This window comes from Poecilia reticulata, chromosome 19 (genome assembly GCF_904066995.2).
Source record: "Poecilia reticulata chromosome 19, P_reticulata-male-v2, whole genome shotgun sequence".
NCBI classification, from domain to species: domain Eukaryota; kingdom Metazoa; phylum Chordata; class Actinopteri; order Cyprinodontiformes; family Poeciliidae; genus Poecilia; species Poecilia reticulata.
Window position 1 is genome coordinate 25,064,766 of NC_088848.1, and position 22,831 is coordinate 25,087,596.

Sequence of the window (22,831 nt, forward strand, 5' to 3'; positions counted from 1 at the left end):
AATGTGTGTGTCAGACCCCTCTAAGATCCCATTCGTATACAAGGTAAAATCACTTACTGCTGCCATCAGTGTGCTAGTTTCTGAAGGTAAGGGGATTCCCTTACCTTCAGAAAAAAGTGGTAAGTGGGTGATTACCCACTTACCACGCTAGATAATGTGTGTGGCAGTGACACCATTTTCAACTCCAGCAATTCCACTGTCATTTAAATAAAAATTTGAGTAAGCTGATGAGCACCCCTCCTCAACAGCTAGTCAATCAATCAATCAAATTTTATTTGTATAGCACATTTCAGCAGCAAGGCATTTCTAAGTGTTTTACATAATAGTGCTAGTGTTTGTTTCCCTGATAGTAGAATCCATCAGTTGAGTAGCCTGGATAGTTATGATTGGAACGGTAGTCAGCTGGTTGGCAACTACACATAGGTGGAGGTGCCATGCATTTTTGGTCCTGAAAAAATTCAGGACCAAAATTTTGAGGGCCTAAGCCCTCATGTTTTCATTGAGGGCTTAGGCTCCTCCGCCTCCATCAGACGGGTGTCTCCCAGGTGATTGGTGACGTCCTCTACTGCCCTCATTGTAGAAGCCACTGGACCTTAAATATTTTTCAATGCTGGCCCTGAAAGAAGGCAAACCAGATCTATAGCCCCTGCTGTATAGATTGTCATTTTGACTGCACCCATATCGGTGCCCATACTCAGGGGAGGGCTGGCAAAACTGTCTTGTTGGTGAATGTGAATCTGTTATCCAACTTCATTTTCAGTGTCCCTAGTTCTTTACTGAGGTCCTTTACATTACTAGTGAGGTTTTGTATGGCAGTTTTCAGATACTATTGCTCGCTGGAAACAGTATTTACAGAAGGGGATGTGCTTACATCTTCTGCTGCAGCACCTGGCAATACTGGTGATATTAAATGAGCAGCCTGACAAGCCCACTCTGCTCCTGCTGCAACCTCAAAAGTCTCCTGAAACATCTTCACCCCACTCTTGTTGCACTTGATCTGTATCCAGGTCCTGATCCAAACCAGCAATGAAACGGGACATTTTCATGTACTACTCACTCACATTTTTCTCAAAATTGGGAATGCCTCTTTCACTAGACAACATTTATCTGCAGCATAGATTTCCATCGCTTCATTTGGCAGCCAATGACGTGCATTGGGAAAAGTCTGAAATGAGGCAATAACATTCTTTTGGCCAAACGTGTCATGGAGATGCTTTTTGGTAGCCTCAAATGAACTTTGTGTGTTCTTGGGTAAATTGTCCCATGCTATGAAAATCTCAGGTGGCAACAATGTAGGTAATTCCAGGGCAAGATTAAAATCTTTATAAAAATCTCGCTGAATATCCTCATACCGGTAAGCCCACAGTGTAAACTATTGAAAAATGTTGGTAATTTTAATTGACACATAAGACACTGAACAAACGCATATAGTTTTATATAGTTTTTATGTAAACGTCTGGTTTTAACTATATAGGTCGTCATTTTCAGAAGGTATTTTTAATCTGACAAAAATTTGAATTCATATGACAATTTACGATTGTGGAAAATCAGTAAATGAACCTCAATTTAATTTCATGGGTAATTATCAACAAAGATAAAAGTTTTATTACCTTGGTGAGTCCTAGCTGGTAATGTCCTTCTTCAGCATCAACCATGTTTAGCAGATTTACTGACAGCTCTGTCTCTGACAAGTGACTGGGCTTTTGCTTCAGTAGAAATCCATACCTACAACAGAATAGTAAGAACAGTTACTTAGATCAGTGGTGCTCAACCCATTTTCTTCAAAGCCCCCTTTCTTTTTTTCCCAGTCAACCTGCGTCCCCCAAAACCCTTGCTGTTTCCCACCTCTCTGTTGTTTTGTCAAGGTATCACGCCCGGTGTCAGGAACTCTGGTTATTTGTTTTTTTTAACTTTCTCCTGGGTTTGCATTTTGATCATTGGGGCATGCCATTAGCAATGCATAAGGAAGAGCAGTGACTGACTTGCAAAGCAAGGCAGTCACTGCCTTCATGTAATGCATGGCAGGCGCCTATTGTTCTACACCCAATAGAACTTCTCTAATTAGGGGCATGCCATAGCAATGCATAGGGAGAGCAGTGACTGACTTGCAAAGCAAGTCAGTCACTGCCTCCATGCATTGGAGGCATTAGTGGGCACGCTTTTTCTGCGTGCCCACCCACAATGCCCACCCACATTGCCTCCATGTGTGTCTGCCTTCCTTTGTGTCTCACTCACATGATAGTTGAGCTGCTCTTTAGAACTTGCATGGCAATCACTGCCTCCCATGTAATGCATGGCAGGCACCTATTGTTCGACACCCAATACTATGTCTGTTTATTATAACATCTTTTTCCATTACCGTTAATGCGGCTTGTACCGCTGCGTGCCCACCCACAAAAGTGGTATCAAAACGTGCAGCTCAATCCCAGGAAGGGAGCTATTATTTTTATTGGGAATTGGAGTTATGACTGCGAATAAAAAGCGAATAACCAGCAAAATTTTCAACTGCCGAAACGCAGAGTGTAACTGACACCAACTGCCGCTTTTTTAGAGTGAGAAACAGGGTGGAATTTTGACCCCAAAATAATTTTGAAATCGCTCTCATGGCCGCAAAACTTGTACTATTGGTATGAAAGTTGGTCATGAAATCGCACCGAATGCCTGCTCCGGTAAAATGTTTTCGAAATTTCTCTTGGGCTTATGGTTTTCTGTCCAGGTGCTTCAGAGCAAAGTGATGGGACAGGACTAACTGACACTCCTCCCCAGTGTTTTACATACATTTCTGAAAAATTTCTGAGCTCAGCACACACCATATTTCTCTCATCACCGCAATTACTGTGAATTCAACCTGGATAGACTCATGCACAGAGAGAGTGGTATTAGAAAGTTTAATTGACAAATGAAAGTCTTTGGCTCTCAGACCCAGGAGGAAGACGTTGCGCTGAAAACTGCTGTCAGAGAGAATGAGCTGCTGTGTATGAAAATTAGAGATGTCTTCCCCCCAAAAATAAACTAAGGGGACCGAGCCGGCGTCAAAGACACTAGGGAAAGTAAGGTGGGAGATCAAGTATGCTTGCTAAGGAAATGACTCTGCATGATTAAAGATGAAGGAGATGGAATACAAGATTTTATGAAGGTGAGAAAATTATCTGAAATTGTGAGAAGACGCGAAGCAGAAGCCGAAAGATAGAGGATGCCAACGAGGCGCCAAGAAGTAAAGACAAAACTTCCGAGAAGTCGGAAGAGGAGAAATTGTGAGATCCTGTCAAGATATCAGAGAAACTGAGAATGATGATGATAATTATGATAAAATTGGTTTGCCATCATGTCAGATGCCTGTGCAAGCATAGGAAGATGGAGAGGCGATAAAGGACCTGAATAGTCAGATTATGACCGAAGAAGAGAAATGGGTTGCGAGAGTCTGAAGCAGAAACGAAGAATGAAGAGTTTGAGAAGAAACGGGAGAAGGATCTGATATTTTAGAGGAAGCTGAGGAGAAGCAGAAAGGTAGGAAGGAGAGTAATTTCTGAAAATAAACAGAGTTGAGAAAGTCAGTCGGGCATTGGTAAGTGTCGTGAAACCTGGTATAAGCATGTGAGATCTGTCCAGGTACACGCAGAAAACGGAATAAAGGCCTGAGAAATAACAGTAAACCTTGTATAATGATTTAATGATGATTATGGTTTTTAACAGGTTTAAAATAATAATACACATGCCAATGAAGGAATGTCTGTAATGTATAATCAAAAATATATGTTCTGTACTTTTAATCAGCTGAATGTTATAATACATTATGGAAAGTAAGGTTTGAACAGCTTGATTGTCGTATAAGGATCACTGATCGTTAAGATTAAAGATAATGAGTGAGGAAGGAACATACTGAAGTAATAGGTCGACAAAGTAACACATTGATTATGTTTTGTAAGAAAAGAAAGGCTTAGAAGGAGAAACTGTGCGGAGTGAGTCATCACTGAGCGGGGGCGAGGGTGCGGCAGAATCAGAAACAGATGGTCAACGGAAAACAAGGAAAGTTTCCTCGGCTGCAGAAGCTGGCTCTTGGGATGTGGAACGTCACCTATCTGGTGGGGAAGGAACCGGAGCTAGTGTGCGAGGCTGAGAGGTTCCGGCTAGAAATAGTCGGCCTCACCTCGACACATGGCTCTGGTTCTGGAACAGGTCTCCTTGAAAGGGGCTGGAAGTACTTCCATTCTGGAGTTGCCCACGGTGAAAGGAGCTGGGCAGGAGTGGGCATACTTGATGTCCCTCATCTGGGCGCCTGTATGTTGGGGTTTACCCCGGTGAACGAGAGGGTAGCCTCCCTCCGCCTACGGGAGGGGGGGACGGGTTCTGACTGTTGTTTGTGCTTACGGGCCAAACAGCAGTTCAGATAACCCACCCTTCTTGGAGTCCTTAGAGGGGGTACTGGAGAGTGCCCCTCCTGGCGACTCCCTTGTTCTACTGGGGGACTTCAACGCTCACGTGGGCAATGACAGAGAGACCTGGAGAGACGTGGTTGGAAGGAACGGCCCCCCGGTGCCTTCTCCGGGTCAGGAGGGTCGTCCTGCCTCAAGTGGAGGAGTTTAACTATCTGGGGATCTTGTTCACGAATGAGGGAAGAAGGGAGCGGGAGATCGACGGGCAGATTGGGGCAGCGTCTGCCGTGAAGCGGGCCTTGTACCGGTCCGTTGTGGTGAAGAGAGAGCTGAGCCAAAAAGCGAAGCTCTCGATTTACCGGTCGATCTACGTTCCCACCCTCATTTATGGTCATGAGCTTTGGGTCATGACCGAAAGAACGAGATCACCGGTACAAGCGGCCGAAATGGGTTTCCTCCGCAGGGTGGCTGGGCTCTCCCTTAGAGATAGGGTGAGAAGCTCGGTCATCCGGGAGGGACTCAGAGTAGAGCCGCTGCTCCTCCATGTTGAGAGGAGCCAGTTGAGGTGGCTCGGGCATCTGGTAAGGATGCCTCCTGGACGCCTCCCTGGTGAGGTGTTCCGGGCACGTCCCACCGAGAGGAGGCCTCGGGGAAGACCCAGGACACGCTGGAGGGATTATGTCTCTCGGCTGGCCTGGGAACGCCTTGGGATTCCCCCGGAGGAGTTGGAAGAAGTGGCTGAGGAGAGGGATGTCTGGGCCTCCCTTCTGAAGCTGCTGCCCCCGCGACCCAACCCCGGATAAGCGGAAGAAAATGGATGGATGGATGGATGGATGGAACTTTTCACATGTTGATGTATTAAGTTTTGGCTAAGTACATATTTTTTTTTATCAAAAAAATACAAATTATAGTAATCATGATAAAAATTTTCATTAATACTCAAAATAAGAATATTAATGTTATAATCACCACCTTTAAGAATAAGTCTCACAGCAATGTCCAACCTCATGCTGTAGACCGCCGCAGTGAAAACAGAAAAATCCACAACCTCTTTTGCTAGGAGTTTTTCTGCAAACTAAAATGTACAGCTTCATTTAATGATTCAAATTTTAGGTAACAAAAAATATAATTCACTGTACATGTCCATTTTATGTAAGGGGAACCTATTATTTCAGGTGGCTTAAAGAGCTAAAAATATTTTGTTCCCCCTCCTAACTTTGGCAAATAAAGAGCAAATGTTATCAAAATCAGAGGCTTTGTTGTTGATGATGAGAGGAATGAACACAGTTAAAGACTTGCAGGCACATTTATTTGTTTCAATTTTTTAGAGGGGGAACAGATTATTTCAGGCAGCTCATATATCCATTCTCTCCTCTTCTCCCCCCATAACTTTGGGAAATAAAAAGTAACCGTTTCCAAATTCTCAAAAGTTATCATGTTTGATACCATACTAGACATTTCCTTAATCCAGTAATCTGTCATATTTTACATTAGAATGGGATTTACCAAAAACTCTGATCTTTTCAGGAAGTCTTTATTTGGTGCCTTGCTGTCAGCCAGCTTCCATCCTCTTGTATCAGAAATGAAAAATTATAAGTGCACACTACGTGTTGGAAACCTGTTGACTGACTTTTGTCAGGCTTAAGAAACAAAAGTTGTAAAAAGATCGATTCTCTTCGCGTTTAAAATAACACAAAACAGCGTAAAAAGACCTCCACAAAAGACCTCGTTTATTTATACATTTTTTTTATTTTGATAGCTGCCGATTAAACTTAAAGTTACAACATTAACATGATTATACGAGTAGTTTTTACTCATATAAAAGGGGAGAGGGAAGGGATGAACAGTCAGATAAGGCTTCTGCATGTTCCCACTAAATACTGAATATGCCCAATTTGGGTTTCTTTACCCTTTTATCACTAGGGCTGTATAAATAAATCAATTCGGCGATATCGATATATCGATATTTTCCAACCTAGGAAAATATCGATTTTTCATCCGCGAGTATCGATCCGTTAAATCATAGGGGTCCATAACCTTGAAGCTCTTTTTAATATCTAGTTTGTTACGGCGTAGCAGCAAGACTCCGCCTCCCTCAATCTCACTTTCAACTTGAGCTTAAAGTGCACATTATAAACTACACACCAGTTTTTAAATTGTGTTAATAGGCCAAGTATAACCGGAGTTATGCTAAAATTCGTAAATCATATTTTTCAGAATGTCAGAGAAATGTCAAAAGCGCCGTCGCCATTCCCCGGCTTTTCCGATTATGTGAGAGGGAATGAGCTTCCAAACGTACAAAACGAAACATTAGATTCCTGTGTTTTTGGAAATGTAAAATCTTCAATAAATAACGATGGGCTGTATTTTGTTGCTGAGAAACAAAGTAAAGTTGCGCAAGTAACCGTGAAAGAGAAGCGGAAAGGAGTAGCGGCGCGAACGGAGCAGCTGCAAAAGCAGGGAGATCGCGAAATTAATGCAAATTTCGACTGGTAGCATTCACTTCGTAATTAGTTTTTAGCTTGGCGGTTTCTGTTCTGTATATAAAGGATTACCTGAAGAATGAACATGGGTTGATAACATCCGAAGCGCGTGCGCAGCGGCGCTGTGTTTTGAGCAGGAAGACGAAGAGGAAAAACCCCCAGCCGGAACCCGCAGTGAGGATTTCCATAATAACAATGGCTGATCGATCATTCTTATTAGCAACAGACAAAGAGTATCAGAGACTGAGAGAACGCAAGACTGCATTTGTGGCTGCATTTTTACTCCAAAATGCAGCCACAGTGTCCAAAAGAAAACATAAGTGCAATCATTTGCATATTGAGAGTCTACAGAGGCTGATAATCTCTCCACTCTGCTCCTGGATTACAGTTTAAACTTTTGAGTTTTATGTCAAATCCACATGAATTAAATGACAGAAACTAATTCTCTCACTGCATCTTTGATTCATTTTGTCCAGCTGCAGACTGTTAAACTATCCAATCAGAGTCAGGTATTGTGTAGTTGGTGCTTTTAATCAGTTTTCAGTTAACTAAATTCAAGTCTATGGAACACAAAATGTCACTAAATTCACTCTGTCCCTCTAAAATCTTTCAGAAAATCGTAAAAATGCATTGAATCGTATCGAATTGTATCACTCAACAAATATTGTGATACATATTGTATCGTGACCAGAATATTGCATATCGTATCATGAAATTATTGTATCACTACACCCCTATTTATCACAGCCTGTGGGGTTTTCTCTGACTGGGAACTACAATACGACCTGTTGAATGTGACAGGCAGCCAATCAAAAAGCGCAGTGACGTAAGAACAGAGGGGAATCTCAAACAGCTGACATATCGCGCAACTGAGAGTCCGGTGGATATCGAAGATGATATGTGGAAATGTTTATTATTAAATCTAAAGGTCATTATTATGTTTATTCAGTTAAAAATGTTAACTATGAAAAAACATTCACCTCCAAATCATAGTGCAGCAAATAGAGCGGCTGCTCCCGTCGTCTTTTATCCATCGCCTTTTCTTTTTATTACGTCTTATCTCTTAAAATGACTCCACAAGCTATCACTATTGCTTCTACATCATTATCCGTGTTTGCTTATTCTAAATTCCCGCTATGTTGGGGGTTTTACTGGATTATCCTCTGGAATCGGGATGTTCGTGACTGGAATCAGTTTGTGCCGTGTTCCTGAACACGAACCGATCGAACCTGTTCTACTTTTATCAGCTCTGGGTCACAGAAATTTGAAGAATCAGCAGACATTCTTAAATCTTGTCGTCTAAACCAGACTTAAGACTCACAAGCTCTACTCCTCTCCTCTTGACCACTGCCCAAACGGTCTGACTCTGGTCGCCATGGTAACGTTTATATATCCCTTCAAAATAATATACAGAAGCGCCACAAAAGCGAATATTTTACTTTCGTGAAAATTTTAACTCACAATAATGACTAACGGGAGCACTGAGTTTGTTTCTCTGCAACGAGACGGTTGCATCTGGGAGTGATGAGAGACAATGACACCCGAGCTGTGTTGCTTGAGCACAGCCTGCTTGGTCTCTACATGGCAAAGCAGCTTGATGCTTCATTGTCTCATTAGCAGTCGGTCGCCGCATGTTACTCAGAGCGGGTTTGTAATGTGGGATTCACCTACCGGTCCAGGATAAATCCATTCTCCTGTCTCTTCTCTGGGCCTTTTCCCCTTTGCAAAGAAACTTTCCAAAGACATCTGATCTGTTTCTTACTCATTTTGCTGTTTGTGGGCTCAATGTTGGCGCGCAAGTAACCAGACTTCCAATGATTCACTTCCTGCTAAAGAGCCCCCTGGCGGTTGAAGAAAAATCCACATGTCGTCTAAACCAGACTTGTAGTCCGGAAAATACGGTATATGAAAAAAAAATCTAAATGCTCTCTGGTATTGTTCAGGGGGCCGGACCAAATGTGGAGGCGGGCTGGATCTGGCCCGCGGGCCGTAGTTTGGGGACCACTGCTATAAACAGCTGCTGCTGCATCGTTGTGGAAAACCTGGCAGAGATATTTGAGGCTTAGATGTGTATGTTTACTGGTTTAAAAAACAAAAAAAACTTTGGGGTTGTGGCTTATAGTCCAATGCGGCTCATAGTCCGGAAAATACAGACTATAATCCTTCCAGGATTTTTTCTGTGAAGAACCCAGAGAGGATTATTTGATTGTGCTTTCTGGAAAATGATATATTTTTTACATTTAGGCACTCCTGCAATCTTTTTCTGTTTCACTTTTTCTGTTACAAACTGACTCCGGCCCCCCACCAGAGAAGGAAGAAGTTCTGTGGCCCTCACAGGAAAAAGTTTGGGGACCCCTGCTTTAAACCATGCGGATTGTAGCCCGGTGTGGCTTTTCTGTGGATTTTTCTTCAATCGCCACGGGGCTCTCTAGCAGGAAGTGAATCATTAGAAGTCAAAATTGTAAATCAAAGAACACGCTAATTTTTATTTAGAACAACCACATGCTAGCAGCAGCCACGACGGAGAAATGTTTTCAAACTCATATCATGCAGCTTTTAAGTTGAGGGCTGTCGATCTGGCACTACAGGAGGGAAATAGAGCCGCTGCACTTAAGCTCGGTATGAACGAAACCATGGTTCGGCTTTGGAGACGGAGTGCAGCAGATTTATTAGGACGCAGCCCTCTGCTGGGTCCCAATGGAAAACCGAGAGCAGCTTCCAGTTTTTTAGTTTTTTTTTTAATTGAAGGTGCTAGTATGGTGTGCTCTATAGTCCGAAAAATATGGTAATTGGTTTTAAAAGATTTTTTTGAAAATGAATTATCTGCAAATAATGCCATCTTCGAGTGTCTGCTGTAGTAGTAGTGGTGTAATCATGTAATTTTCTTACCACTAGTGTTGGAATAAAAGTATATAATTTATCTAATCTTTTAAGTGTGTGTGTATTTAGAACTTCTTGAGTAGAATATGCTGTTTTACAGAAACTGACTGCGCGTGACTTAAGGAAATAACTGACAGCAACAAACTGCTCGTGACTGGAGGAGACAACTGTCACCATTGATCGCACCCTCAAGTGAATCTGCAACAGCGCTGAAAAGGAGAAATGCAGAGGGGGTCGTTTCCCCTCTGACCCCTCAGACCGTTTCCTATAGAATATTATGTTAGGAGTTCATTGTGCGATATGAAGCAAGCTTGAATAGGTTTCAGTTGGTGTGTTTCCCCCTACCCCCTTTAGTAACTGAACCTCATGTAACTAGGGCGTTCCCAAACCGCTCTCCAAACTAAAGCCTGGAGAGCGGAGACTGCTTCAGAGTTGGGTTGGAGGATTGTAACTGAGCAGTCTCCGAGCAACTCTCCTTGCAAGTATACAACTCATATTTGTCTGTGTCTCTTTATTGCAGATTGGTGAACAAATGTAAGGTTTTAGACCCAACATTTACTTGGTCCTTCGAGCCGGATTCCAAGATACCTGACGATTCCAGCGGGCGAGAGAGATCCAGGATAAGTCTGTGGCCACAGCATTAAGACCCTTTCCGGGACTGGTTGTCTCTCGCGGGCTGGGATCCGAGGGTTGACGGATTCCCGAGACACGACAAACTGTGAGTAGAACTCAAATTTAAAAACCAGTATGTATGGGGAAGAGAATAAAAAAAAGATAAAAAAATAAAATAAAAAAAATAAAATGAAGAGAATAAAATAAAATAAAACCAGTTAAAGTCCGCGGGAGGGCAGACTCCTCTAACTATAACAGTTAGTTAAATTCTGTGTGGGACGGCGGCGTCCTCTGGTAGGAAGTTAAACCCTGAGAATCCTAGGCACTGTCAGGTACAATAAAAGCAGTTAAAGTCCGCGGGAGGACAGACTCCTCTAAATTCTGTGTGGGACGGCGGCGTCCCCTGCTAAAGGACGGCGGAGTCCTCTATAGTTAGTTAAATTCCGCAAAGGACAATGGGAGTCCTCTACTAGGTAGTTAAATTCCGTGAAGGGCGGGAACGTCCTACTTAAAAGTGTGAAAGTGTGTGAGTAAATGAAAACTGATTATCACTAAACAGTTTTATACCAAAACAACGGGAAACAAATGGTGAGATTTTGTGGATGTTTGTAGACAAGAAAACTCCGCTCTCTGAGTTGAAGTGAGTTTTACCACAATCTATTTATCACCATCCTGTTGAAATTTTCCAGTGTTTATGTAACCCTGTCCGTGTGAGATGAGTCCTCGCTGTTCCCTGTACTCTGCGTTGTGTCTTAAGGGTTTTTGTCGGAAGGAAACAAGACAGGAATCTGACACACACGGCGGTTGAAATCGTGGTTGGGACCGTTTATTCGGACCACCCGACAGCGCAGCGGCTTCGCCTTTAGAATTCAGAGCAAATACTGCATGTCAACATGTTTCATTAACGCAGTTATTTTTGATTTACAGATACAGCATACATCAAAAAAGAAGAAAAAGACAAAATGATACAAAACTAACTACTTGAACATTAAAAGTAACATTTGGCTACATTGAGGAGCTGGCGGTCAGCATTGCCTACCTTTAGAATTCAGAGCAAATACTGACCGTTGTACCACCAGCACACAGTAACGAACGCCAAGTACGGCGTTCTTCAAAGGACACACTTTACAACGTTCCGCAACCCAAAGAGCAGATTCAACACTTTGGTGACATGCGCCACCACATTTAAGCACTGTCCTACATTTAGAACACACCAGGTGTTAAAACCACACTGGACTAAATTTCGTTCAAAATGGGAAAGGGACAAAGCAAACAAAAACAAAAATTGTTGGAAGAATTCTCGTGTAAAGATTGGAAAGCAGTAGAGAAGGAGGATCCTACAGCAGTAAAACCACTTTGTTATTGGATAAAAAATTATGAGTTTAACGGTAAATTGAGCACTACCGGAATAAAAGAGCTACAACAGAGGATAAAAACTAAATGTAAAAATAAAGAAAAGAAAAACTTAGGCAGGAAGAAAATAAGGAAGAACGTGAAATAGTTTAATAGAAAGGAGGATAATGAATATTCTGGGCCTTATTCAGCCCTAATGCAACAAATACAAAACCCTCCTGCCCCAGAGGAAGGAGCTGTAGGAGGAGGAGTGCCCACTGCGCCGCCACCAGTGTATTGTCTCACAGTGGGGACCCCAAAACAGACTCGATCTAAGGGAACGGTAGGAAATTGGTCCAAAAGGCTAGTGAGTGGAGTTGGGGACTGCTTTCACCCAGTTCACCCACTATCCCAGTCCTACAGAGCACTAGTGATGAGGTACAAATATACCCACTAATTGAATTACCCAATCCCCTGGCAGGCCAGGGTGATGGACAAAACAGACAACCTCAGATTATCAGGGTTTACAGAACATGGACCCAAGAAGACATAAGGAAAGCTGTAGAAGGCATTCCTGGTCCCAAGGAGGACATAGAAGAGCGCATTGAACAGATGGAAAGTTTAAGGAGAACCTACCATCTTAATGAAGCAACAGGTCTGGATGTGTTTGTTGGGGCCTGATTGGCACTACATAAGAGGAGACAGGTGTAAATACCTGGTACAGCCAGTCCACAGACTTGACTAAAAAGGTTTTGTTTTGGACCACAACTGTCCAGGTAGGAGTACACCTGGACCCAGAGAAAGAGTGACAAGTATTCCTAACAGAGGAAGAAGAACATCTGTTAAAAGATGTCCCAGACATGCTATGGTCAAAAGGACCGACTGATGTAGGCCTGGTGAAAGGGGCTGCACCTGTTGAAATTAGACCAAAAACAGAATACAGACCAAGGCTAAGACAGTACCCATGAAAAGAAGATGCACAACAGGGAATAAGACCCGTAATTAAAGACCTATTGAAAGCAGGTGTGTTGATAAAATGTCCAGATTCTCCATGCAATACTCCCATATTTCCAGTAAGAAAGGCACCACCCTCAGTGGGATGGAGAATGGTTCAAGATTTACAAGCTGTAAATGAGGCTGTGATCCAAAGAGCACCCTGTGTACCGGATCCACACACCTTACTAAACTCTATGGACCCAGAAGCTAAATATTTCACAGTGGTGGATATTAGTAATGCATTCTTTTCTATACCTGTACATAAAGACAGTCAGTTTTGGTTTGCCTACACTTTTGAAGGAAAAAGATACACATATACCAGACTGCCCCAAGGGTATTGTGAAAGCCCAACTATATATTCACAAGTGATGTCAGCAAGTCTGTCCACTTTTGAACCTCCAAGAGGAAGTCAAATACTGCTGTATGTGGACGATATATTAATAGCAGCAAAAGATGAGGAAAGCTGTCAAATTGATACTAAGGCACTTTTAATACACTTATGCCAAGAAGGACATAAAGTCAGTAAAAATAAACTGCAATACTGCAGGGATGCGGTAAAATATTTAGGACATCAACTTACCGCGGGAGGAAGAACAGTGGTACAAGACAGAAAAATAGCTATTCTGCAAGCACCTAAACCTCAAACAAAGAAACAAATGATGTCATTTTTAGGATTAACAAATTATTGTAGAAGCTGGGTACCAAATTATGCTGAAATAACAGCACCATTAAGTGCATTAATATATACCACAGAAATGAAAATGACAGACAAAGTGAAATGGACTCCAGAAGCTGAAAGAGCATTCTGCCAAATAAAACAGACATTGGTAGATAGTGGCACTCTAGCCTTGCCAGATTATAAAAAAACATTCTTCCAGATGGTTGACTGCAGGGGCAAATACATGACCTCCGTGCTAACGCAACAACATGGAGATAAAATGAAACCAATAGCGTTTTACTCAACAAAACTTGACTCAGTAACTTGTGCTCAACCACCTTGCATAAGAGCTGTGGTGGCAGCCTCGATGGCAGTAACGGCAAGTGCAGATATTGTATTATTTCATGACCTAACATTAAGAGTACCACATGCTGTGTCAGCTTTACTCCTACAAACAAACATGACTTTTCTATCCCCAGCAAGACACTTGTCTTGCATGTCCATTTTACTTTCTCAACCACATCTAAAAATAGAACGCTGCACCATTTTAAACCCAGTAACGCTGATGCCAACAAAAGAAGATGGTGAACCACATGACTGTGAGGCTCTAGCAACCAAAGTTGCTAAATGTAGACCTGACCTCACAGACACACCATTAAAAAAAGGATTAATAATATTTGTAGATGGGTCCTCAAAGAAAGATAATTATGGGAAAACAAGAACAGGCTACGCTGTAGTCACATCTGACAAAGTACTAAAAGCAGCAGCATTGCCACAAAACTTCTCTGCACAGGCAGCTGAACTAGTGGCATTAACAGAAGCGTGTCAATTAATGAAAGGAAAAGAAGTAACCATCTATACAGACAGTCAATATGCCTTTGCAACAACACATACCTTCGCTCAGTATTGGAAAAACAGAGGTATGGTTACATCTACATGAAAGCCAACAACCCATGCTGAACTACTGACAAGACTAATAAACGCAGTACAACTGCCTAAGCATGTTGCAATATGCTAGTGAAAACCATAAAGAAGAAACACTGGCACTCACCTAAGTGGGAAGGACCCTACCAAATACTGCTAACCACGCCAACAGCTTTAAAAATAGCTGAAAGGAATACTTGGATACATTTAACACATTGTAAACTAGTAATAATGAAAGATGAGTAAAATTACCTTTGCAATCATTTGTTGGTGCATTACAGTGGCACTCTGTGTATTAGTGATTTTACTTTTTCGTATTCTTAATGACAGCCAAGTTAAAACAGAATAGAATACAGATAAAATAATTTGACAAGTTGAATTTGGAAGTTTTCACTGGTCTCCAGAGGGAAGCCCGAGGTACAAAGGGAGCTGTATTTTTAGTATACAGTTGTCTCAAACCGGTGAAGATAGTCCACAACTCTGCCGAGAGACCCTTAGGAAAAAAACCAAATCCTGAAAATGTTGACAAAATTAAATAAAGTACTCCTAGTGATAGGAGCATTTCTGATCATAGTGGCATGGATAGGAATATCCTGCTTAGCACAAGACGCTGGTCTAGATGGAACCGGCACAGTGACACACAACGTAAAACCAGCCCATCCATGTGGAAACAAATTCAGCCAAGCAGACTGGGAGAGAGAGATTTATCTGTGCTATAACTCCACCAGAGTCCAGGGAGGAGTAACGATTCCTTTCGCAACTTTGCGACATAAATACTGGAAACGTGATCCAGGCGATTATAAAGATGCAGATTTCTACTTAGACCCTACCACATATAACACCAGAACAAATTAGTGGGGAGATGTTTTAATACCACAGGAAGATGTGCCTTAGTGACACTCCTTTTACCAGTCTCAGTTTATAAAATGTCTACTGAAGAACTAATTGCAAATACACAAAGTGTTTTGCCAGAGAAATGGCAAACTAAAATGAAACGCAGTTTAAATAAAGATCCTAATGATCCCACTTATATTGACAGCATTGGGGTACCACGGGGAGTTCCAGATGAGTATAAACTAGTCAACCAGGTAATGGCAGGTTTCGAGCAACACTTTGCTGGTGGTGTACAATTAACAAAAATGTAGACAGAATCAACTACATCCACTATAATGTTCAGAGTCTTGGTAATAAAACTGCAGAAGGATTTGGAGCCGTGCATGAGCAACTGTCAGTTACCTCTCTAATGGCTTTCCACAACAGAATTGCCGTAGACATGATTCTTGCAGAAAAGGGCGGAGTCTCACTAAAGCGCTGGACGGCTTAAGGGCCCTAAATGGCAAAATGAAAGACCATTCTGGAGTTGACACTGAAATGTGGGATGCATGGGCTGATGTGTTTGGAAAATAAAAAAAACTTTATCTAGCAAGACAGTGATGGAAAAGGCATTGAATCTCAGTAGTAGTTGGAAAGAGCATGAGTACATTTCCCACAACATATCTGTGTGAAGGGAGCTTCTCAACCCTGGCTACTATAAAAACAGAGAGAGACTGAGAACTGTTGAGGAAGAGCTTTGTCTTTCTTCAATTTCTGCCAGGAAATCAGCTGTTTTCATCCAAACATGCGCAGGTTTCACACTAGGTGGGTAAAATATACAGATATTGACATTTTGTGCATGCAACTCTTCATATTGTAACAGTGAATATGAAGTGAAATGTTTCCCAAATATTATTGCTTTTTTCAGAATAAGAATTATTTTCTGTATTCTGGCTATAAGAATGCTTGTCGATTAGTTTGTAAAACACTGACATTTTCTACAACTTCTTTAAATACTGGAATACTACAGTGTTGTGACACTGTTCAGGTGTATTTTTGAAGTGGATATGTTAAGTGCAATTTGAAATAAGAAATGTAAAATGCGATAAAAATACATTTTTGTGTTTATTTGTTTCCTATTCAAGATACTTTGATAAGAATTACTATATATATATAGGCGGCTACAGAGTATCTTTGTTTCCATTTTTGGTTGGTGGTGTGCCTCGTGATTTTTTCAATTAAAACAGTGTACCTTGGCTCAAAAAAGGTTGAAAAACACTGGTGTAATGGATGGTTACTGAAACTGCAATTTCGTTGTCTTTTTGACAATGACAATAAAATAAATTCTTCTTCTTCTGATTCTTTCAAAGGCTTTTCTAATGTCTGTGGATCTTTTTGAAAGTGACAACTGTTTTTTTCTCAAAATACTCCTGAGTTTCACCAATAATGTCATGATGATTCGTGCTTTGGTATTGTCCAAGTTCACTTAGTTTCATGCTGGTGAAACTAAGTGAACTTAGTGAAGCTAAGTGAATCTTGGTTTCATTAGTTTCTATTTCAAATTGCATACTTAGGCTGAGAAGTGACCATTTTTATAGTGATAAAATCAATGTCAAAGTCAATAGTTTTATACAAACAATTCAGTAATATTTTCACAACCTCTTATAAGATGACGTTATGCGCCAGCTTGCAATCTCTGATGCCACTGTATCAGAGATACGGCTGGATGGGTGCCCCCTTTCCTCCCCCATGTTGGGAATTATTGACTTAGCTCATATACATAACTCAAATGACTATGTATAAGTCACTGATGTGATATTTAAATATGTGGGGAAAACAAGGTTGTTTTGCCAATATCACTAAAGCAACTCAAATTATTAAACAAATGTGAGTAAACCTAATCTGTACTTTTAGTTTGTATAATTTTGACTGGCCAAAGTTTCCAGTTTAAATATGGCTTTTTGTTTTGTAGTTGAGGGTGTAGATATTTCTTTTAAAGATACCAAACAAGGTACAAATTTCTACCAACCTCAATGGACAGTGTTCAATTTTTTTTCTATGATCACAGGTGATGTTGTAGTCAGGTTTGGTGTATGTGCGTGTTAGCACCTCTCAACGAAGCATGAGTATTGAATCCTGATAGGGAAACCTTCTTTTCGGATGTGAATTGTCTCCAGTACGCCTGAGTGTCTCAGCTGAAGAGACATACAGTCTACATCAAAGGTCCCAGGAAGCTGACAAAACACACATTAGATACAGCACTCAGTCACATTTCAACAGCTCATCAATTCTGTTGCTTACAAAACTATAGCTATTTAATTATCAAATCTTTTGTATTCCATATTTCCTTGCTGTGATCAATTCAATTTATAAACACTTGTGATAACAAGTATAACACAATAGCTTCCATGTTGTTTCCCATGTGAGACATAACAGATGCTTTTTAGATTTAGCATTTTCAGCGTTCAATTAAAAAGCAATAAAAATGAAACGACCTGAAAATAAAGTTGAGTTACTTCACACAATTAGGCTCAGCACATCCATATCCAGTTATAAGGCATGTTACCATGTACATTTTGATTGTACAGCAGAAGCTAAAGGAAATGTTTTATAATAATTTTTACCTTCACAAAATTTGGCTTCAGACAACGGATGATGATAGTGTTGCATCTAAGAATGCAAAAAGAACATTTGAATTAGTCTCTCAGCTAGAAGGATAACATTTAAATCAAGATAAAGACAGTATTATCTGATCCTGAACTTAATCCTTTCTTAGTGAATGCTAAATTTCTGCTAAATTAAAATTTAGGAAATATAAATAATTCCTGCTTACTCACAATGGGTATGGAAAGTATTCAGACCCCGTTTCATTGTAGCAATTTGCTAAAAACAAAAAAGTTCATGTTATTTCTCATGAATATACACTCAGCATCCCATCTTGACAGAAAAAACAGAAATTTAGAAATCTTTGGAAATTTCTTTAAAAACAAAAACTGAAATATCACATGGTCATAAGTATTCAGACTCTGCTCAGTATTGAGTAGAAACATCCTTTTAAGCTAGTTACCATGTTTTACCATGAGTCTTCTTGGTAATGATGCAACAAGTATTTCACATCTGAATTTGGGGATCCTCAGCCATTCTTCAGTGCAGATCTTCTCCAGTTTCATCAGGTTGGGTGGTGAACGATGATGAAGCCATGTTCAGGTCTCTCCAGAGATGCTTAATTTAGGTCAGGGATCTGGCTGGGCCAGTCGGGAATGGTCACAGTTATTTCCAAGCCACTCCTTTGTTATTTTAGCTGTGTGCTTCAGGTCATTGTCTTGTTGGAAGGTGAACCTTGCCCTAAGCACTCTGGAACAGGTTTTCTTTCAGGATTTCTCTGTACTTTGCTGCATTCATATTTGCTTCAATTGTAACCAGTCGCCCTGTCTCTGCAGCTGAAAAACACCCCAATAGTATGATGTTGCCACCACCAGGTTTCACTGTTGGGATTGTATTGGGTAGGTGATAAGCAGTGTCTGGTTTTCTCTTTCTCCACATATCCCGCTTAGAATTAACATTAAAAAGTTCAATATTGGTTTTATAAGACCAGAGAATGTTATGTCTCATAGGCATCTTTCTGGGCATCTTTCATGTGTTTTTTGGCAAACTATCTGTGCTTTCATATGTCTTGCTTTCACTGAGGCGAGGCTTCCATCAGGCCACTCTGCCATAAAGCCCCGACTGGTGGAGGGCTGCAGTGATAGTTGACTTTGTGGAACTTTCGCCCTTCTCTCTACTGCATCTCTTGAGCTAAGCTCTATGAAGAGTTCTGGTTGTCCCAAACTTCTTCCATTCAAAGATTATGGAGGCCACACTGTGCTCTTAGGAATCTTGAGTTCTGCAGAAATTCTTTTGTAACTTTGGGCAGATCTGTGACTTGCCACAATTCTGTCTCTGAGGTCCTTGGGATGTTCCTTTAACGTCATTATTCTCATTTGACTCGACATGTACTTTGAGCTAGGAGGTCTTAGACAGATGTGTGCCTTTAATAATCAAGTTCAATCAGTGAAGGAGTAGAACCATCTTAAGGAGGATCAGAAGAAATGGACAGCATGTGAGTTAAATATGAATGACACAGCAAAGGGTCTGAATACTTATGACCATGAGATATTTCAGTTTTTTTTTTTGTTTTTTTTTTAAATGTCTACATTTCTGTTCATTTCTGTCGAGATGGGATGCCGAGTGTACATTCATAGGAAATATGAAAATTTTGGATTTTAACAAATACGTCCAATAAAACAGAGTGAAAAATTTAAAGGGGTCTGAATACTTTCTGTGCCCACTGTATGAGAGCAGAAATTACATTCTGTATCACCCAGTCTGTTATTTGCAACATCTGAATTACTTCAAAGGAACTACAGCTCAGAATTTCATCTCTTTGCAGTAAACAGGATGCAAAGAATTCCATGGACACAGTAATAATTGACCCAGCTCAGGTGTCAGTGACCACTGCAAGGCTGTCACTCTGCTGTGCTATTTGTGTGATCCCCCCTCCTACCACCAGAAATGTCATACGCTCCAGGTCAAAGCTGAGCTACACACCCGGTGTCAGAGAGCAAAAGTGCGATATGCACAGATATCCTGAACAAATCTTGGATATCATTAGATCACATTAAAATGCTAAAAGACTCATCATTCATGTAGGCACAATATCCCCAAACAGCAGTCTGAACTCGTGACACAGGATTTCAGCCATCTTATGCAATACCATTATATGGTTCCAACTTCAAGTTTTATCTCTGGCCCACCTTGGAGTATTGAGAATGTTATTTTGTTGGCTTCTTACAGGTTTTTCTGCTTTTACACCCCACAGCCAAATAGTAATGCTGCAGATGCCCATTATCTTCCAGCCCACAGGTGCTCAGCCCAATCTCTTTGATGTTAAAAAGTCAATAAAATGTGACTCTGCCAAATGTGCACTGCTTGAAATCTGAGACTCAACTGTTTGTGATTTGCCAATAAATTGTAAACCGATCCCCCAATTGAGAAAGGAAGGGTCTTTGTGCCACTTTATTAACAAAAATTCCTGTTAATAAAGGAGAAATCTTGCATCTTGCAAGTATGCTGATTGTGATTACTCCATCTGCTTACATATTTTAAACAGTTAAGGACTTGTAGACAGCTAATTTGTGCTTGGCACGGATCCAGAGGTCAAAGGGAGGCACTTGGCTTGGAGCCGAAGTGATCTGGTTGAGGACCAGCTTCTTTACTATTTTAAATATTACACACCTCTGGCAGTACAATAGGACGCTTCAACATGCTGCTCAGCCCAAACACCAGGGATGTCTTCTGTTTACAGCCACTAAAATGTAAGGTTTTATTATGAAAACTTTGATTTTTGTTCTGCAAGGGAGACATCTTTTGGGGGCTGATGACCTACATTTGAACAAGTCAGGAACCCGTATTCTAACTGATAACAATAATGGCCTGTACTTGTATATTGTTTTATCAAGTCCAGAGGACCTCAAAGCACTTCACACTACACTCAAGTCATTCACCCATTCACACACACATTCACACACTGATGATGGCAAGCTACTGGATTGTAGTCTGGAACTATGGACTAGGAAATCTAACACTAAAGAATGACTAGACATAAGGAACATAATACAATTAGAGTGACTTAAAAAAGAACTGTACAAGGCACACACAGAGGGTAAAGGGTGGAGAAGGCTTGAGCCCCTGCCCCTTTTATCCTTGATGCCCCAGGTGCCCTTTTTTGAGTTAAGCTTTTGTCGAGCTTATTACAAACTGAACTGATTCATAAATTAAATCTTCCTATGGCTCTTTCAAATACAGCAAAGAGATGCACAGCAGGGTGGCTCGAGTTCTTCAAGCAGTGCTGGCCCAAGATAATATGGGGCATTAGACAGAATCTGATTCAGGGTCCCCCTTCCTACTAGGGGTTGAATGACTTAATATTTTTTAAGGTCGACTACAACATAATAAAAGTCAAGTCAACATCTACTAGTCGCGGTGACGTCATAGTGACATAAGTGTAATGCGCTTAACAACTTCAGCTATATTCATATCAAATATTGATTAAAACGACCCAGCTTTTGCTAAGTCTATTTTGCAAGAAGCAGATCATTATCCCGGACTTCTAAAAATTAGGGTCGGATCTGACTTTTTTATTTTGCTTTTCAAACAGACTGATACTGATGATCGCATATGCTGGATAGCTACACATTTAGAAGTCAAAGTATTACACTGACCACTGCTTTGTGATGTTTTGGAACATTACAAACCAAACTTATTATGAACCAATCCTGGTTTGGTTACTGTTGAATTCAGCGAAGCCACCTGCTGGTCCTCCTCCCTGATACGCAGCAGGATGCTCCGCTGGCTCAGCAGCGGCTCTCTATGACTTTGCAGAATGAACTGACATGCAGATGGTGGCAGAGATCGCCTCCATCAGATCCTCAATTGTACTGAACTTCGTTTCCAGATGTTGTCAAACAGCATCTTTAATAAGAGCATAAAGCTGCCAGCTTAGAAGTGTAATAGAACATTTCATTTTTAGCCTTACTTTTTACCATGTATTTACTGATTATATCTGCCGTGTTTGTGTATTTCTGCAAGATGTGTTTTATCCATTAAAGACATTTCCAGATAATGTTTAGATGTTTCCACAGCTGTGATAGCAGAAGAGACCTGAAAACATTTTGGGTAAAACGCTTAACCTGGCAGTTGTCTTAAAGGACTGACATGTGGAATGTAGTTTGTACCCTTGTTAGACCCTGAACCCATGAGTAACTTAATAAGAATAATTCGAAATTTCTCCTGAAATCCTTATTGGCTCTTTCCTGCAATAAAATCATCCCCTCCAAAAGGTGAGAGATGAGAGATAAGGTGGGGGTAAGGATTGTCTCTGTGGTCCATCTGGCAATAGAGATAAGATCAGACTTTGGGTGGGTCTTTCCTTGCTATATAACAAAGCGCAGTCAGGCTCTTCTCCTGACTGCGCTCAGTGAGAAGAGTCTTGGAACGCTTTTGCCTTTGAATAAAAAAACTTAAAGACAAAGATTAATCTTTCTCTTATTATTGAAACAGCTTCTCATTATTTGATAAATGAAACTTCCATAACAGAAGCTTCAACGCAGGGTAGCGCTGATAAGTTGAATGATAAAAACGCCCGACATTATGCTATATGTTCGCGCATTACTCCAGTAGTCTCTTTTGTTTTTCTAAGAATTTTTTGGTATTAGTTGCCTTTGCTTGACAGCAATCTACAGTGGCCGACATATGCAAACGCGCAGTAACAGAGAAAAGATGCAAACAAAAAAAGAGACGCAAACAAAAAGCAAATAAAATGCAGCAAACAAAAAAAGAGACACAAACAAGTTAAATGCAGCCAAAATAGGGAAGACCCTCCTGCTTTGCTCAACCCAAACAGCAGAAGATGCCTGAGCACTACGGGATATTGTTGATCAGATCGACGGACTATTGACGTGAGGGCTTGACAGAACGTTTTGCAAGTAAGATGGACATATTATTGTATATATTTTGTGATTAGACTTTTACCATACTGCACTTATGTCTACCGGCGAAACACCAGCTAATGCTAGCTAGTATAGTGCTATAGTGCTTGGTGTTCAGCCCCCGCTCTGAAAGCTACCCGAGATTATCTTAAAAAGTTAATTCTCTAACATTGACTTAGATTATCTGATACAAGAGCCTACTATAGAACAATATAATATATATTATAAAAATCA

General features: G+C 40.9%; 1 protein-coding gene across 1 annotated transcript in view; it reads right to left on the reverse strand.

Moving 5' to 3' along the window:
- The window catches only part of myo15b (myosin XVB), a 192,967-nt gene that overhangs the window by 90,172 nt on the left and 79,964 nt on the right, over positions 1 to 22,831 (reverse strand). The window contains exons 19-21 of the mRNA XM_081600474.1: positions 17,696 to 17,741; positions 17,181 to 17,305; positions 1,611 to 1,725 (exon numbers count right to left, since the gene is read on the reverse strand). Coding sequence (XP_081456600.1) covers positions 1,611 to 1,725; positions 17,181 to 17,305; positions 17,696 to 17,741 — 286 coding nt within the window. The remainder of the gene's footprint in view (positions 1 to 1,610; positions 1,726 to 17,180; positions 17,306 to 17,695; positions 17,742 to 22,831) is intronic.